We start from the raw sequence: 20121 nt of genomic DNA on the forward strand, positions 1-20121 counted from the left end.
AGCGTGGTGGTGGGCACCAGCAGCACGGACACCACGCTCCTCCTCCCCAGCACCAGTCATTGGTGGACAAGGAGAGGGCTGAGATACCCGGGCAGCAGTGGCAGCAATAACGGTGGTGGCGGGAGCTAGGAGCCGGGTAACACACCCTAACAGGGCTGAGGGAGGGCGCTGCAGCCCAAAGTGTGCCCATGCGGACACTTGGGGAACTCTGCCTAGCCCGGAGATTCCGGCAGCACTGAGAACTCAGGAGAAAGCAGCACCGCAGCCGATGACGTGATGTAGACCGGCGGGATGCTGCTGCTGCTGTGGGATGATGAGCCGCGCGGCCCTCCGCACAGTTCGCCCCCCCCCCTCCCCCATAAAATGACCCTGCTGGCTATCGACCTTAACATAAGCCACCCCTAGGCCCGGGCCTCATGTGCCTAGTGGCAAATCCGGCCCTGGCTAGCTCACGGAGTAGCCTCCACATTCCATTATTTACAGAACCTCTGTGTCCAGGAAGATAAAGAATCGGGAGCTTCCACTTGGAAATATTTTTAAAAAATTGTACAAGTCACCATTAATTACATTTAACTTCAACTATCCTTAACCGTGGAGCTTTGACCACAATTATTTTTTGGTGCATGACATACTGATGTATGAAAAGGAAAAAGTGAAATATGCCTTTACCCTAAAACCTATACATTTTGCATGGTACTGTATACAATAAGATTTATAAAGAAGTTTAAGACATAAAATCACTTTATAGATCAGTCATCTGATAAAAATAACATGCAAAACAAGTGTACCATTCTGCAAATTTACAAGGTTTTAGAATATAAAATTATTTGAATAATAAAATGATAATGCTTTCATTGAGAAAAGCTATACAAAGGAAATATATCAAACACAAACAATATAGCAACATTTTTGCTGGTAATTTCTTCAATGAATATTATAAGCGAAGTTCTTTTTCTATGCTCAACCTCAGCACTGTGCCGTCTTATGTATAGCTCAGGACCTCAATGATCTACTGCTTTCTACCAAAGGTCACATAGCATAAGAATAGATGTAAGGGTGAAATCAATAGGAAATTAATGGTTAGATATACTTGCTAATAATTATATACATTTTGCATTTCTTGATACAGATTTCATAATTAGAATAACTAGCACACATTTTACTGAAAAATAGATTTACTAAATGTGTTGTCCCCTCCTTGATCAAGTGCGTCACATTTATTATCATATTTTCCTATAGATCAGAATTTTAAACAACTCTGAATAGTCAGTATATTTACACACATGTAACATTCAAAGCAATCATTTTAATCATTACAGGACACATCGAAGAGGTGAGTATTTAGATGCAGCAGTAACTTCCAGTTATCAGTTCTAATCTCAAAGTGAGCACTGTCTTTAGAAATGCAAGCCTGCATTAATATATGAAACTGGGGCGGTAGAAGAATACCAATTTTGTATCCATGATCATGATAAGAGACCAGAAATCTGGAGAAATGAGACTGCACAATATTATGAAGAAAGGATTCTGACATCTTATAGCAAAATATGCTCTCTACACATTGGTTCTGCTCATCTGGCTTCAAGGCATCCCAGAGCTTGCCAAACAGATGGTACCGAACACCAAGTGGGGAAGAAGCAGGCAATGGGACAAAAAGGTCTGGGAATGTTATTTTTAGGGGATCAAGCTTTGTATGATAAGTTAGTCCATCCTGAGTACTGTATGTGGCACTCACCAACAGGGAAGATGGACAGGGTTCCCTTGGAACCAAATTAATTGTGACAACAGGTGGATTTCGATCAGTGTACAGGCATGGAACATTTATGTCACCTATTGGTTCATAATGGCTGTCTGTTAGATCAAACTGAAGTACAATACAGAGCAACTTGTGGTACTTTTCTTCAATGTCTCCTCTAAAAATCAAATGGTACTTTAATGTAAGCAAAAAGTTACGATGGTCAGCAAGTTGCCGATAGTGGTCTTGAAGAGAGTATTCCGTTATTGCACTTTCCTCTGTAGATACCTCTGCATTAGGCGAGATAACACTTGCATTATCGAGAACTGGACACAACTGGAGAACTGGTTCTTCTGTGTTGTGAATAGTCAATAAGGTGGAGAAATTTTCACTTTCTGTCATAATTGAAGACAAAGATCTGGCTTTCATCTGACCACTTGTGGGAGACATGTTTAGAATTTTCCAAAGCTTTTCACTGGACACATTAGAAAGGAGAATGTAATATAAACGTGAATGGTCTTTGATATCGATGTCTTCAAAATGATGCATAAGATATTGTAAGAGGTTTGCCAAGTCCATGAATACAATATCAAGATGTTCATGTTGAAGCACATACTTACACACAGATAGGAGTGCATTACCCAAACTCCAGTCTCCTTTTTTACATAGATCATAATGAAACACAACATGCTTCAAGAACTCTACTGTACTTCTCTGGGGAATTGTATTCTCTTGGGCTACTCTTGATAGAATCTTGAGATGCCACTGAAGGAACTTCATGCTCAACCTGTCCATACGAAGATTAACAATTTGCCTTTGTAATGCCTTTGACAAGGAGATTGGCCAAGCCTGAAATTCAAGCAAAGATTGTGTCTGATTAATTAGGTTAATAAAATAAGGGGCCAAACAACTGTTGTGCTGATATAAATCTAAAAGGCTTCCTGTTAGATTATCCATATGCTGCTCACAAAAATGAAAGTACTGAACAAACAAATATACAGAGCGAAAAAAAGTAGCAGTGACCTCTCTGTCCGCATTTTTTTCAACCATACTATACAGGGACAATAGATGTTCAAACAGGTATCCAATGCCCCTCTCAGCATGAAATCCCTCATTTTCCAGGTAAACCATGCTTAATAAGTTCTGCCTGCAGAGCATTGTGCTGCAGTCGTTGAAAATGTTGGGAAACAAAGACGATGTCATTTGGACAGTGAGTAGAACGGGCAAGTTCTCACCAGGGTTGGAATTAAGAGGCCTGTTCTCTGGAAAATGTAACAGACAGTCCATGTAGAATAGTTTGACTGGTGTGCAGAGAAGTGGGTGCTGCGTCATCCCCACCAGCCTCTGAAGGAGGAAGTGTTCATCCTCAGCTGTGAATAGACTGTCTGTAAACACAGCTTTCATTTGAAGAATACTGTGAAAACATGATATATCCTTTGTTCCAAATAAGCGTACAAGCTGTGATTTAAAAATCACAGGTGATATGGTGCGAACTAGGGCCACAATCTGTATTATTTGCCAAAACAGAGTGTTTTGGCACACAGCTGTGAATAGATAGGAGTCCTCTAATAATAAAGCCAAGATAGATTTTAATTCTTTTGTCTCGTTGTTGGATGGGAGCAGGAAAAGCTGTTCTCCTGATGCAGGCTGTAGTTCCCTCATGTCTTTGGTAGCATTCCATACAAAACTACCATTGCTCATAAGCATTTGTTTAAGAGTTCCCTGAGATGGACCCTCTTTTTGTGCCAAGAGCTGAATTGCATTCTTTAATGTTAAGCTATAGAGTAATGTGTAAGACTGATGAGCACTTGTAATCTCTTGTTGTTGCATTGAATATAACTGTTCCACCCTCTGAGATAGAAGCCCAGGGTAGCAATTTTCCAATTCTCGCAGACATTCACACGCTGTAACACGCAAGGGCCTGTTGGCTGTGCCTTGCTTCTTGTCATTAATGTCCGATATTATGTGCATTAGCAGAGAAGCAAACTCTTGTGCTACTTTGCAATTCCAATTGAAATTATCCGTTGTAATCAAAATGGTTTCAACTGCGAGCAGAAGTTGGCATTTTAAAGTTATACTTTTGATGGAAGTTGACATCTGTTGAAATATATTTATAAGAATCTCTGTGGTAATCTCGCCTGCTGTCTTGTCTGGGCATAGGAATGTAGGAAATTCTATAAGTAGATTCAGCATCAAAATCTGAAAGAAAAAAAAAATATGTTTAAAATATGCAAGCTAAACAAGAACACAAATATAAATTAAAAAAACAAAACTATTATTATTACAAGAGAGCCCGTATCCCATATTTATTGCAGGTAACAACTGACAAACTATTCTTTGAATTATTGTGTTTGTTTGTTTACCTTGCCTAGAAAGGGTGGAGCACTGACACATGACAGTAGAGATGGAGAATGAGGGAGGAATGTAGAGCCTAAAAATGGAGCTATCCTTATGGTCATATGGCTACAAGTTCATGATGTCTACATTGACCATGTTGAAACTATCTTTTTCAGGTTAATTTAACCCTCTCGCTAGCACTAACCCAAATGTCCACATTGTGCCAATGTCGACACGCATACATACATACATACATACATACATATATATATTGTATACATCATGAATGTGGACCTTCTGGTGTCGACATGATCACTGTCAAATTCATATGACTTTCCTGGTTAAATTATAGAAGTGGATGCGGTCAAAATCCCGGCGGTCGGAGTCCCGACGGACGAAATACAGACGCCGGAATCCCGACCGCTGCAATGCCAGCACTTTGTCCCTCTATGGGTGTCTACGACACCCATAGAGGGAGAATAAAATAGTGTGCCGAGCATAGCGAGGCACCAGGCCCGCTGTGTGGCATGCGCAGCACTGTGTTGGCATTGCGGCGGCGGTATTTCGACCGTTGGGATTTCATACTGATCCCTATAGAAGTACCATTCCAAGTATGGCTTAAAATCTGCCATCTGTTCATTACAAATCTAAGGTCAAATGAATCAGAAAGTTAGAGATTTTGGGAGAAGTGGCACAAAACCAGGTTGATTTTGTCATGTAATGGATTACCGCTTAAAAAAAATAAATAGGAAAATTATCCAAAAAACTCTCACTTTCTGATTCTCACACCCTCTTACATTTGGCCCCAAGTGTCTGATTTCCAGGCATTTGCTGAAACATCTATGGATACAGAAACAAGAGAATAACGCTAATTTAATAAGGTTTTTCTTTTTTTTTTTAAAGATCCCTACAATTAATATTTTGGCAGTATAAGCACGGACATCGTTTGCTCCCCAGGGATGCAAGTTACTAGAATGATATGTAGAATAGTGTTCATTCTAGGACCCGCCATATTTGAAAAGCCATGTAGTTCCTCTTCCCTGCCTGGGGTGTCGCTGTCTGGTGTAGTGCTTCTAGCACAGTGCTTCTAGCACTTCTGGTCTGTATATCATCACTGATATGCAAACCAGACCTGTGCTAGAAACACCACAGCAGACAGTGACACCCCAGGCAGGGAAGAGGAACTACATGGCTTTTCAAATATGGGGGGTGCTAGAATGAACACTATAGAAAATGAAGGGCCAGGCTTCTGGGTTTTCTCCTTGAGAGTATGTGTGCATACATTGCAGCTCACATATCATGTCACTTTTTGGGTCGACGTGTGTAAACAAGTTTGCGGCCAATAATACAGTAAAGCAACCTCCGAGCTGTCTTTGCAGTCTGTGAAATACTGTAATGTCGAAAAATGTCGCTGTGTCACGAGGACCATATCAGAGAAAGGTATTTGAACGGTAAGTTCTTACAAAAATCCCCTTTTCTCTTTCAATGGTCCTGGTGACACAGCTTTACATTGGGCCGGTCAAGAGCTGGTCCTTTGGGAGGGTACGCTCAGGTTTGCAGTACTAATCACTGCTCGCCCGAATGATGCGTCCTCCGACGCGAACTCATGGAACCTATAGAATTCGGTAAAAGTGTGAACAGATGACCAAGTGGCAGCCCTGCATACTTGCTCAGCTGTAGCCTCATGGCGCACCGCCCAAGAGGCAGCAACCGACCTGGTGGTATGTGCGTTTATCCTGGCAGGTACTGGCCTACCAACTTTAGTATATGCAAAAGCAATTACTGATCTAAGCCACCTAGCAATGGTCTGTTTTGAAGCAGGCCATCCTTAACTATGTCCACATAAATGCGCAAACGACATCCGAATTCTTTGATTTGTCCCTCTTCCTGGACCCCTCAGGGGGTTTGTCACCAACTCCCGGACCGCGGGAGTCTCTTACCGGGTCCGGGGGCGTGTATGGTGCGGGCGGCAGGGCTGTTACCGGGAGTCCAGGGGTCGGCTGGCGGGGCAGCTTATTCCCCGTCGGTGGCAGAGGTCCTCCTGCAGCGCCGACGGGGACAGTAGGTGTGCAGCTTCCGGGTTGGCGGTCGCACGCTCACTAGGTGTGCGCGCGCCGCTCTAGCTAGAATTTAAAGGTACAGGCAGGAATTAGGTAGCCAGGCTGCAGGGATAAAAGAAGTCCCTGACAGGCAAGCCTGGCCAGAGTAGAGGTTCACCTTTGCCTACTCCAGTGTTCGGTGTGTGTAAAACTAGATAACATAGTTGCTGACCCGTGCTAGTTCCTAACCATTCTTATGTTTAATCCCTGTGTACTTCTTCCATGCTTCCTCATGTACTGACCCGGCCTGGCTCTGACTATCTGTTTGCTGCATCCTTTGGTACCGTACCTGTTTGACTGTTACTGACCCGGCCTGATTCCGACTACCTGATTGCCTCATTCCTTGGTACTGCATCTGCTCGATTGTTACTGACCCGGCTAGATGACCACTCTCCCATATTCTGGAAGCTTCTACCTTCTCATTCAGGAAACCTGACCAGGGGGCCGCGACCGATGTTTCGGGCGCCGCGAAATCCCAAATCCCAATTGGAGGGGTCACTGGCAGAAAAACCCCGGCACGGTTAGACTCCGTGCCCCTGTGTCAGGTCTAGCCAATTCCTGAGTCAGCAGAGCTACCCTTCGGTGATTGTGACAGAATACTTTGGCCCATTGGAATATGGATCCAGCTAGTGGTCCGTCTCCTAAGGAGCTCCTGGAACATCTATTGACCAGGGTGAATAAGAAAGAGCAGGATCAGGCACAAATTATGCAGTGCTTGCAAACTCTGATGCAATGTATGGAGTCGCCACCACCCCCACATCCTCCGGCACCAGCACCGCCAGCGGTTAATTTCCAAGTAAGAAATGTTAGGTCAGCCGACCTTAACGGTTCAAACTGAGGTTTTTGAAGACCTGCCAGCACCAAAGACAAATCCCATGGTGCTACTGGTTGTTTGTATGGAGGTTTTAATCTGGTAACCCCTTGCAGGAATAATAGCCACTCTAAGAGACTGAAGACTCAGTCCTGAAGAAAAACCGCCCTGTTGGAATTTAAGCAACTTAGACAACTTGAATCTAGCAGTGTGATCCTTTTGCCGCTCACACCATCGAATATAAGTCTTCCAGACCCTATAATAATTTGCTGAAGACACCGGCTTCCTAGCCTTAATCCTAGTACTTATCACCGCCTCTGAAAATCCTTTCTTCTTTAAGATGGCAGTTTCAATAGCCAGCCCGTCAAAGTTAGCCGAGCTATATCCTGATGAAAGAACGGGCCTAGTCTTAGAAGGTCTGGTCGCAGAGGTAGATGCCACGACTCTACTGACAGTCTCTGAAGGCTGGAGTACCAAGATCTCCTTGGCCAATCCGGCGCTAACATTATGACTGCAATCCCCTGCGACTTGACTCTCTTCAGTACCCTGGCAATCATAGGAAAAGGAGGAAAGATGTATGCCAGTCTCCCTGTCCAAGGCACCATCATAGCATCCACTGCTGTGGCCAGTGGATCTCTGGTCCTGGAAAAGAACCTTGGCACTTGATGATTGAATCTGTACGCCATTAAGTCCACCTCCGGGAGGCCCCAACGAGCCACAATCTCCTGGAACACCTGTGGATTCAGCGCCCATTCTCCTTCCAGAAGCTCCTCTATGCTTAAGAAGTCTGTTTCCATGTTCTGTACTCCTGGAATGAACACTGCCGACAAGGTCGGAACATTCTTTTCTGCCCATATCAGTATCTGTGACACTTCCAGCATTGCCATCTTGCTGCGTGTGCCCCCTTGATCATTCAAGTATGCCACCGCCGTGGCATTGTCCAACTGGATTCTTAAAGGTCCATATTAAATTCTCCTTGGTTAAATTCTCCTTGGTCCAGGCTCAATAGAACCGACCTCAGGGACTCCATTTAGAAATGATCCACCCACAGGTGAAGATTTAAAGACTTCAGAAAGATCCTCTGGTTTGGGTACTAGGAAAAGAATGGAGTAAAAACCCTTCTTTCTCTCCTGCTGCAGTACAGGGACCACCACACATTTTTCTTGAAAAGACTGAGTAGCCCCCAAAAGGGCTTTTCTGAGACGTGCCTCTTTTGGTAATGGTGTAGGTAAGAACCTTTTTGGTGATAAATCTCTCAAGTTTATCTTGTATCCGAGAGAAACTACATCAAGGACCCAAGGATCCTATTCCAATAAGGCCCAAGTGTCCCGATATTGCAGATAGGGGAGTCTCCGGGTTGTCATGCTGAGGATTTTTCTTCACCTTTGGCACTCTGTTTCTTATTGAAAGCACCAAAGCGGGATAGTGGGGCCTTCCCCTTTCCTGACTGGAATTTTCCTCTGTAGGATAGTCCTTTAAAGAAAGGGACAAAAGGATGAGCGAAAAGGCCGAGAATCTTGAGTTCTGTTTAATGGTAAGGGCAGGCAGAAAATTACTACCCCCCCCCCCCCTGTAGCCTGTTTAATAATGTCCTCCAATTCGGAACCAAACAGACGGTTTCCTTTAAAAACCATTGCTTCTAAGGACTTTTTGGACTCATTGTCCGCCTCCCAGGCCTTGAGTCACAGAACTCTCCTAGCATTCACAGAGACCGCAGAAACTCTGGAAGCCATTTTGAGCGCCTCTTCTCCAGCCTCTAAATTATACTCTGCCGCAGCCTTTAGTTTTTCAGCCAGAATTAAGACCCCTGGGTCTGAATCTACCATTGCACACATAGCATTTGCCCATACAATCATAGCCTTAGAAACCCACGCAGAAGCAATAATAGGTCTTCCAGCATGACAATCACACCAAACACACTGCCTGGGCAACTAAGGAGTGGCTCTGTAAGAAGCATTTTAAACATCCTTGAGTGGCCTAGCCAGTCTTCAGACCCTCAAATGAGGATTTGGCCTGTTGATATTCCAGTTAGGTGGCTGTGGAGGGGGAATCTTTAAATAAGATATATTTGGTTGACAGGAAGCTTGGGCCTGGGCAAAATCTTGGGCAATGGATTTATTTTGTAATGGGGTGTGTGATATTATAGCTCCTCTAATAGTGGCCTTAGAGGCCTGCCAGAAGAGGAGTGGGTTCGACAAAGGCGTGGAGTGATTATGTTCTGCATAATCATCCCATGCAAATAGGACAGCTGTCTTCAAGGAGGTGGAGGTGGGAAGAAAGGAGGGGCATCTCCATGTGATAATGGGCCTTCGTTCGGGGGAGAGGCATATTTTTAGCCAGATAACCGCATGGTCAGAAAGGGAAATGGGTTCTATAAATGAGGAAAGTATTGCAGGGAAAAGGCTAGATGAGAGGAGGATGTAGTCGATACGGGAGAGGGTGCCGTGGAGGCGGAAAGGCATGTGAAGTCACGTTCCGTAGGGTGAAACACCCTCCAGATTATCAGCAGTTGTAGCCTCGCCACCAGAACTAGGACTTCCAACCTAGGAAGGGGTCTGGTCGAGGGGACTTGTTTATCTAGATTAGGATCAGAAATTAAGTTGAGATTACCACAAAGGACAATTGGTAAATGGAGGAGGGCGGTGAGATGTAATATGTCAAGGAAAAACTGCCTGGTATATGTGTTGGGAGCATAGACATTAAAGATTATGTATTGAGATTGTGCAAGGGTGATGCGACAAAGGGTAAATCTACCTTCCGGGTCGGAATGGAGAGTCTCAGCTGTAAGTGGGATCTGTCTCCTCGCAAGGATTGCAACCCCCCGAGCCCGGGAATTGAAGGAGGCAGAAGAAAACCTGCCAATTGAGCATTGGAATTTAGCTGTCTCAGGCTGGGTAAGGTGGGTTTCCTGCAGGTACATAACATCCACATGTAGTTTGTGAAGATACAGCAAAACGTGTTTCCTCTTCTGAGGAGAGTTTATTCCATCCACATTCCAGCTACCAATTGTCAAAGTGGACATATGGAAGGAGTGGAAGTGGGCTAAAATGAACCACATATGATAAGGACATTTTTATCAACATGGTTAGTACATCAGAGCTGCAAGCTGGAGGAATAAGGGAAAAGGGAGGGGGTGGGGGAAACTTTGAAAAACAGACTTCCAAATGGAGAGGCTGAACATCTGCGATTGTAAGCAGAGAAGTTCAGTGAAGGGATGGGGGGTCGAGAGCGACTCCTCCACCTAGGCGTCACCCCCACACACGCAACAAATATATAACATAAATAACTAACAAACTAAGCATTTCGCCGCCCACCACAGGCGTCGGAGTTCTAGAAATAAAGGGGGCGGGGTGGGAGAGGTAGAGATTAAGAAGAAGGGAGAGGGACAGTAAATCACATATTCAATAACAAAAAATAAACAGTTGCATTTATCAGAATAGAGTATCCTGGCACAATGAAAGGGCATAATGGCAAGATTGGGAGAAAAAAGAGGGGGGTGGGGAAGGTGGAGTCCAAGTCCCTGGTCAGGGTAGGGTGGCATGTAGCGGGCGCACATCCGGCTAAAGAAAGGTGTGGGCATCGGGAGGGTTTGGCTGTAATAGGAGGGGACCAGCAACAGTAATGTAGAAGGAAAGTTCACCAGGCTGGATCAAAAAGGGGAGAGGCAGTATCGGATCGTCAGCCCAGTCCTGGGCCGAGCGAGCAGACGCTGCATCGTCTTGAAGGTAAGCCTCAGCCTCAAGGTGGGAGGTAAAATCTTTAAAGGTATTGCTCTTGAAGATAAGAATCCTGGTAGGGTATAGTATGGCGAATTTGGTCCCATCCCTAATAAGTTTGGCGCACATAGGGGCAAAGTCGCTGCGAGCCTTAGGTAACTCTGCGGAAAAGTTCTGAAATAGCAGGATCTTGTGACCCTGCCATGTAAGGTCCTGGAGTTTTCTGGAGGCAGACCACAGGAGTTTTTTATCGAGGAAGTTCAGAGGTTTGAAAATCACAGCCCCCGGTCTGGCACCATCTTGTGGCCGAATGGAGCCTAACCTAATTAGGTCATCGCACCTGTCTGAAATCTGGAGCAGCTCATGGAGGGTCACCCGAATAAAGTCAAATAGATCCTGACCCCTGACCGCCTCAGGTAAACCTATACGCAGGCTACATCTGCTGGAATGATTTTCAAGGTCCTGGACCTTGTTATGCAGATAAGTGATTTCTTTCTGGGCAGTCTGCAGGGAGTCTTTAAGTCAGCTACAGATGGGGCTGGCTTCATCTTTGCAGGGCTGGCGTTTCTAACGCCAGCCCCGCCAGGGGGCGTGCGCACGAGATGCTCACACGCCTCCTGGGCAACGGAGCCTGCCTCCAGTCCCTGCCGCCACCCTGGCCGCCTCAAGCTCCCCCCTAACCCTGCCCGTCTCCCTGAAGCGGAGATGGGCAGGACATGCAGCGTCCCAGCCGAGAGACTGGGATGCACGTGCGTGTGAGACGCACACGCGTCCCAGTTCAGTGTAGCCCCTGCCGCCGGCGCTCGCCAGCGGGGAGGGTCTGGCGAGCCCCGGCCAAGGATGGCAGGGGCTCCATCTGTATGTCAGCAAAATTTGCACCCACAGTCTGTTCCCTATTTTGGACTCTCTGTTGTAATTGTGCAATTTGCCTGTTAATATCCGTTGTCTGTTCCTTTAAAAGGGGTCATATGGCAGCTCTTAAGGCTGATACCATGGTAAGTGACAGGGGAGGTCAGAGGCGGCAAGAGGAGGTCTGGGGATCCGAACTCACTGTAGTGGTGCGTGGTGTCTTCTGAGGGGGAGCTCAGAGCGCTGGAGAGCAATGTCTCTTTAGTGGCTGAGGAGGGAGACGCTGGAGTGGCTCTGCAGGATGTGGCATCCTGCGCCATCTTGGATCCTGGCGCAAGGTGCTCCTTCTCCCTTTTCTGGCGGCCGGCGGTGCTGGGCATTGCGCTGAGGTAGTGCTTCATGCGGCGGGGTACTTGGGCCAGGCAGGAGAGGTGTGGGGCGGGCAGCTGGGAGGCTTGTAGACTTATTTGATGCGGCGTGGGGTGCCAGGGCAGCAGAGCTCCACAATCCCATTACCGCTGCATCTGAGAGCTGAGCCGGAAGTCTGTGAATGGATGTTTATGCTAAACATCCATTCACACGCGTGCAGGGATTTTTGGTGCGCACTGTCTCTCTCTATAGTTTGTCTGGCTCCTACACTTTCATCCTGGCTCCCAGATTTTAAAGAAATTTGTCAAGCTCTTTGCTACAGTGTGTGCAAACCTGGTCAAAAACTACAGGAAACATTTGACCTCTAATTGCCAACCGAGGTATTTAAACAAAGTATTGAGTTAAAATGTTTGATTGTCCAAATATTTATTTTCTGCAAGAATATAAAAAAAAAAAAAAAAATCAGACAATGTGATTTCCAAATTTTTTTTTTCCACATTCTGTCTCTCACAGTTGAAGTGTACCTATGATGGAAATTACAGACTTATCATCTTTTTAAGTGGTCCAACTTGCACAATTGGTGGCTGTCCAAATACTTTTTTGCCACACTGTAAATACACACACACACACACACACACACACGTTTTATAAAAATTATTCTTACAATTCAAGGAGATTTGTTGATGGTGGTAACTTCTCTGTCTGGTCCTCTTTTCCACTAATTTTACTGCTTGATACATCAGCCCAGAAGTCTGTAAATTATGACCATATCCTAATCTCTTGTTTATTCCATCCTCTGCCATCTTTGCTAAAGGCCTATATACACTGGGTGATTTTAAGCTGAAAGCAGCCCAATTTTGTCATTTGAGCTGCTTTCAGCTCAAAAGCCGCCCAGTGTGTACGGGGCAGCGATGAGAGGTGATGCACGCTCCCGCATCATCACTGGTCTGGCCAATCTTCTGCTGGTATTACCAGCAGATGAGGGAAGGGGTGGACAGCTTTCCATAGTTTCCTGCTATGGAAAGTCGCCCATCCCCAGGAAAATCACTTAGCCGGGAGAAAAATCGACCAGTGTGTATGCATTGTTCAGCCAAGTGATTTTCCCCATCATCGCTGTACATACACAGTGTGTATGGACCTTTTCCCTTCTTCCTTTCACACTGCTTTTCCCTGAACCAAAGTTCTACCTAGAAGGCAAATCATTTTGCTGAATTTCGCATTTGACAATGGTTTACTTGTCTATACAACCTATTGTTACAGATTTATTTGATACAGATTTAAGCAATATGGATCTTATCTTTTCCTGCTAGATACATGAAGTACAATTAGATCTTCGATTCTATTTGCCCATGACATAATGATTGAGATCAAAAGTCACAAGCCTTCTTTTGGTGCATCCTTGCTGGCTTATGAGGGCTACCAGTCCAGTTTGCTGAATTTGGATGTTTTTGATGTAAAAATAATTTGCATTAATTCGCTTTTACTTTTATTTATTAACAGTTTCATATATAGTGCATACATATTCCACAGTACTTTATATTGCTTTACTTTTGACTCCATACACATTGAACAACTATGCAGTGAACCAGAGCTACAGTAGTTTCTATGCACAAGCTTGTGAAATGGATAGAAAGGCCAACCCCAACATACGACATGCAAATTGAATAGCTCTGGCAGTGCTTCCTAGAGTTTAACACAAACTGAGAAACAAGGGAAATACCAAGCTTTACAGGGGTGATACAATATTGTCGGACTGGAGTGGAGTGAGAGACAAAGAGGGTGTAGGGAAAAGAGAGAGAAACAAGATGGATGGATGGTCATGAAGAAAGGGGGGCTCTACTGCTCTCTGGCTAGCCTGCAGCAATCTCGGGGACTCACTCTGGCCACGGCTCACTCCTGGTCTCTCTACCGCTGAGCTCCACTGCTCATAGCTCTCCATCTCCCTGGCTAGCCTGCTTTGGCAGAATGTGTCCCCAGGGACCTACTCCGGCTGTCGGGCTTCTCCTAAACCATGGGTCTTCAACCTGTGGCCCTCCAGATGTTGTGAAACTACATGTTCCATCATGCATTGCCACATTTTTTCCTTTAAGAGCATGCCAAAACTGTCAGGGCATGCTGGGACATGTAGTTCCATAACATCTGGAGGGCCACAGGTTGAAGACCTGTGTCCTAAACCCTGGCTAGGCTACAGCAGAGCGCATCATCAGGGATGCACTAATTTTCTAAAATGAGTCCCCAGCACAAGTCTATCATGTATTTATTGAAGTATTAAATGTACCCTATATTTAAATTTATTTACACCTAGTTATTGATCTAGCGCTGTTACTTTCCTTTGATTGTACCTTTTGTAGAGTGATGACCCCAACCACCTTGTAGCAGCTGCTTGACCCAACAGGTACATCACGGAGTGCCCCACGTACTATATTTTAAATATCTTTTCCTTACTTGTATGTTTGTGTATTGTACAGATGGAGCCAGCTTTAACTTTGCCCAGTGCTCACCAGAGAATCCTGTCTGGTGTGAGCCAGCGATAGGGACTGGGACACGCACACGCGTCCCAGTTTCACGGCGGTCGGGCAGCGTCTCTCCTCTTCAGGGAGACGTTACCCAGTTCAGAGGGAGGGGGGGGAGGGGAACCGGCGGTGACGACCCCCCGGCAGGCTCCGTTGCCACAGGGTGCTGGTGGGGGCTGGCGATAGAATCTCCAGCCCCTGCAAGGATTGCAGCGGCTAAATTTGCATATATTCAAATCTTGTACAATCAAATACAAGTTCCACAAGATTTGTCAAGTGGCCACACAAGACGGTGGTGGATAGTCTAAGGCTGGCATTTCCGTTAAACATAAATTACACTAGACTATTTTTCAATTTCAGGAAAGGTGAATTATATTTCTTTACTTCAGACCCATGTTATCTGTGGATGAAGAATAAAGTAGTCACTTTTTAAAGGGTCGATCTCCAGACCTGGGCTTTTGGGGTGGCTTCCACAAAAACTAGAAGTTTTGTTGGAGCATTTGTTACAGCCCTTGGAGGTTTGGATGATGACCACAGTAAAGAAGCTTAAGTAGAGGCACATTTCTGTACTTTAAAACATTTGGGAAAAGCAGAGGAATATTGCACTACATTTCACAGATGAGCTTACAGACTGAAATAACAAAATGATTTGGCACTTGAAGATCATTAAATATCGATAGATATATTTGAATATCTGTTGATACACTACATTTTAAATTGGTTTGGTATATTGTTTTACAATGCCACGAAACACAACAAAATGATGTATGGGCGTATTAAGATATGCTTAGAAGAAGAGGGAAATAGCCCAAAATGCGCAAATTAAATTCCAATAGGGAGAAGTATATTACTATTTCATGTGGTATACAGAAATATATTAACTCGTGCTCTGATGAGCGTGCTAGCACCGAAACTGAACTGGTACTAAGACATATATGCCAGGAGGGTGCTGACAGTCTGCATCGGAACACCAAAGTGCAAGTGTTGGAAACATAAATAAAGGGGTTGGGGTGGGGTTTTTTTTGTGGGTGGGGAAGAAGAAAGAGGGGGGTAGAGGGGAAGGAAGGGGGAAGGGATGGGAAGAGAGGAAGAGAAGTGGAAGGGGAATAATAGTAAAATACATTCTGGAGCGGATAAGATAAAAAGTGTTGAAACATAGTGTTGAAACAAAAGTGTTGAAACATGAAACATAGGTTGGTGAACCACTACCCCCTGAAAACAAAAGGAGTCTCGATGGATAGAGACCAAAAAGGCTCTAAATTCAACAAGAGAGCACAAAAGATGCGTTTGTGTAAGTCTAGATGTAAATGTGATATGTATCAGAACTTAGAATGTGTGTTGAAATGTCAGCGAAGAAGAAAAACTCAGGGATTGGAAATAGGAAGAAGGCTGGAAAGCCTAGATAAGGAGGCTAAAGGGAAGACAAGGAAAAGCAAAAACAAGAGAAATAAGTATGGTTAAATATTGACGGTTAATGCAAAAGGTGTGAATTCACCCCAAAAATGGAAAAGAGTCCTTCAGTAGCTATATACACATGAAATAGAGGTGGCAGCTATACAAGAGACCCATTTTTGTAGGATTAAAAGCACCTAAAATGGGAGACCATAACTATACAAAGGCCTATTTCGCTAGTAATATCTGTAAGAAAAGAGGGTTGGCAATCATTTAAAAAAACAAAACACAAAATTTGAATTAGAAGCTCAAATTGTGGATAAACAAGGCAGGTATATTATATTGAACGGGGTATCGGAGGATCAAGAAGAAACACTTATAGCAATATATAGAAACTTCCCCACCTCCATCTCAATTCAGTGTGGAGACCATTCATCTCCATAACAATCAGGAGATCCAGCATTGGAAAATATTGGTCCATACCTCAACCAGTCAACTGGCAGGAGGACTCCCGAATTTCAATTTCCCCACATCTGTTACCATGGAGTGGTAAATATACCCATATAATATTAACTGTATTCCATCTATTCCACTGTTCCCCCATTCCAGGGCTTTCTATATAGGTCCAACATGCAGAGTGCACCCATCGTTATTTGTACCCATATGTTGTTTTTTTAATACATGTATTTTAATCATTGCTGAAAATTTCAGGTTATTAAATATATTGTAATAGTTCATCCAATCTCTTAACTTTTTTTAAATTCAACCACACAGTGGTTCCAAATATCCACACAACATCTTCAATAGCGCTGCTATAGAACCTTGTGTTTGACCAATTTTCTTATAGCAATATATGCACCTAACTCGGCCCAGGACATGTTTTTAAAGAATGTATTGAACAAATTAAAACAAGTAGAAAAAAAAAAAAGTAATCGTGTTAGGAGACCTGAATGCCACATAGACCCACAGATGGATAAATCAACAATAAAAAAAACCTGCAAACCCTTGTGAAATTCTCACAAAAAATGAGTACCAGTATTTTTGAAGCAGGACTGTATGATGTCTGGAGGGTGGAAAACCCGACTACTAGGGACTATACTTTTTTTTTCTACTACACATAAAACATATTCAAGAATTGATCTAGTATTAACAGATAAAAATACATTACAACAAATTATTTTTTTTTACCAAAAACCTGGTCCGATCATGCTCCGGTCATGGTTATTTGGGATAACAAAAGCAGGGTACCTAAACATAGAACGTGGACGATACCAAATTATTTGATAAAAAGAACTGATATAAAGCAACAATTAGAAGAAACCATAGAACAATTCTGTAATACTAACACAACAGAAAAACAAACCAGATTAATTTTTGGTGTACTCTGAAGGCGGTGTTAAGAGGTAAAAATCATTCAAATAAAAACTAAAGAGAGGAAACAGGAACAGGACAGGCAAAGAAAGCTACAAGACAAAGTAAAAAATTTGGAAGTAAAACACAAAAATTATCCAAAAAAAGAATTATAAAATATTGGGAAAATTGAACAAACTATGGGCAGAAACAGAAAATAAAAGTAATTGTATTGTATGTTCTTATATGTATTGTAATTTATTCACTGCTCTCTCAGACCCGGCCTATCACATTGCATTTGCCGCAAAATCGCATGCGATATAGGGTGTGCGATGCCATGACATTAGGTATACAATAATATGATTGTATGTCCCAAAAATAGGTTTAACGCCCCCCCCCCCCACACACTATCCACGCCACCCCAAAGCGTAGCGAGCGAAGCAAGCCCCGTGAGGGGCAGCGGAACGCGTCCTCTGACTTTTTCATTACCCCACTATCCACGTCGGTGTGGAGTTGATTTTATATAGTGTGGCGAGTGCAGCGAGCCCCGCGGAATACATGTAAAGTAATTTGCGTCCCCTCGCCTCGCTGCGCTCGCCACACTATATAATGTCAACTCCACGCCAACGTGGATAGTGGGGGAATGAAAAGGTCGGAGGACGCGTTCCGCCACGCTTCGGGCTGGCGTGGATACTGGGGGGTGCGTTAAACCTATTTTTGGGACATACAATCATAATATTGTATAGCTAATTTCATGGCATCGCACATCCTATTAAATCGCATGTGATCGCATGCGATTTTGCAGGACATGTGATGCAATGTGATGCGAGGTACAAAGGGGTACAATGAGCATAGAAAAAATGACATGAAAAAAAAAAAATCGCATAGCATGCCGCTATAATGGCCCATGCGATGCGATTTCCCTACGGTGCCGTACGTAAGAAATCTGGGCGCCGTGCTACAAAACAAGTACCCATGTATGATATATGATCATGTCTGATGTATGTTTTTGAAAATTGATAAATAAATTATATGAAAAAAAAAGAAACACTAAATATATTTAACCAATACATTTTTAATGATTTTAGTTTGCATTTTTACTCACTGTGATGAGAGGCGTATGAATACAAACAGCCTAGATATAATTATGGTTGTAGATATAGTAGATAATAGCTGTGATCTATATCCTTCTCGTATTAGGATTACCGATTATCTTCAAATAAGACCTCAGTTTATTATGGTTTTAGCATCTCTCTTGCTCACATAGGGCCTTATTCTAGTTCACTCTTTCTGACAAAATCCTTCTTAGATGGACAAAACCATATGCACTGCAGGTGGGGCAAATATAACATGTGCAGAGAGAATTAGATTTGGGTAGGGTTTTACTTCAAAGTGAGATCTATATTGCAGTGTAAAAATAAAGCAGCCAGTATTTACACTGCACAGAAACAAAATAACTCACCCAAATCTATTTCTCTCTGCACTTTTTACAGCTGCCCCACCTGCAGTGCACATGGTTTTGTCCATCTAAGAAGGAATTTGTCAGAAAAAGTGAACCAAAATAACCCCCATAATGTCCCTGCTATCCTTGTGGTTCAGTTATAGATCTGTTGCCCAGGAGCAATTTAATTATTTACATGTGAGCTTGATTAAGGGCATCTGAGAGAGGAATCAGAAGAAAAGGACCCAAATTGCAGGTGTTTAACTTCCCATTCCAATCTGATGCATCGCATCGGATCAGAGCCGGAGATAGATACTGCTGCACCAAGGATCCATGGGATCCCACAGTCAGGAAAAGGATCGCATATGATGTATGATCCTGCTGCCCGGGAGCTGCCGGGCAAGATGGCGGGGTATCACATGCGAAGTACAGCATGCAATGCCACGCTGTAGTGGATGGGGGCCTTAGAGTGTGCATCCGCATTTTTCTTCCTCCTGTATCGCAATAGAAGCCTCAACAATGTAGCACAGATTATTCTTTTTTTTTTAAATGGTGTACAGTTCAGTTCCTAATTTTTCTTCTAAATTTGTGTATATAATGTACACTTGAAGGTGAGGCTTATTTATTCTGGTATTGGCACCCCTCCCCTCTACCCTCAGGTGTTTTAATAATTAGCACAGGTTCCTATGCTGCTGACTACAGGTTATCTTTAAATGAAGTTCATTCTCCTCTGCTTTACCCAATCTAAACCACATATTTTGTCAAACTAATCCACTCTACATTTCAGTATAATCTGTATGTGGATGATACTCCAATTGACCTATCCTCCCAAGATTTGTCACCATCTCTGTCGATCCCTGTCACAAATGCCTTTTCTGCCATTTTATCTTAGGCCTGGTACACACCAGAACGATTAGGGCACGATTAGGGCAAATTTCGACGGTTGTAACGACGGTTGTGCCTGAATTGGTGCACAATCGTTTGTATTTTACTCACGATCCTGGTCGTTTGCAATTGGATGCGCGCTCCCGGCACGTCGTATGTCGCATTGGAGATTTTGCCTCCTGCAGCAGAATCAGCCGATCCGACCGCTGATTGTGTGCTGATTTTATGCACATCGTTAGCACATTGTGTGTGCTTACGTCGTCGCGACCATCCATCTGATCCGGGTTGTTTACGCCAGAGATCCTGATCCTCAGCAGGGATAGCCATGCGGTACTTGGTATCCTGCTTCTGGATGAGGGGGGTGACAAGACGCAGCAGCTCCTGGAAGGTCTCATCGTCCATGCGAAGAAAATTCCGATAATCCTGGGGATTATTCTCGCGAATCTCCATCAACAGGGGCATATGAGACCGCGCCTGTCGGCCTAGGAGCCACTGCTTGGTCCAGCAGGACCGAGCCTTCCTACGCTGGGCCCTCATCCTCCTCACCCCCTGAGCACAGCGTAGGAAAGCAGGAATTCTTGCTGGAAAGAATCCATAATGCAAAAAGCAGAATGGGAAAAATAA

The 20121-nt window shown here is 44.0% G+C and overlaps 1 protein-coding gene across 1 annotated transcript in view; it reads right to left on the minus strand.

Annotated features, from left to right (window-relative positions):
- Positions 1-663: 663 nt before the first annotated feature.
- AP5B1 (adaptor related protein complex 5 subunit beta 1) overlaps positions 664-20121 on the minus strand; it is a 37658-nt gene continuing 18200 nt past the window's right edge. The window contains exon 3 of the mRNA XM_083162782.1: positions 664-3934. Within this exon, the coding sequence (XP_083018908.1) occupies positions 1307-3934 (2628 nt within the window). The 3' untranslated portion in view covers positions 664-1306. The remainder of the gene's footprint in view (positions 3935-20121) is intronic.

This window comes from Crinia signifera, chromosome 19 (assembly GCF_055691185.1).
Source record: "Crinia signifera chromosome 19, ASM5569118v1, whole genome shotgun sequence".
Lineage (NCBI taxonomy): Eukaryota > Metazoa > Chordata > Amphibia > Anura > Myobatrachidae > Crinia > Crinia signifera.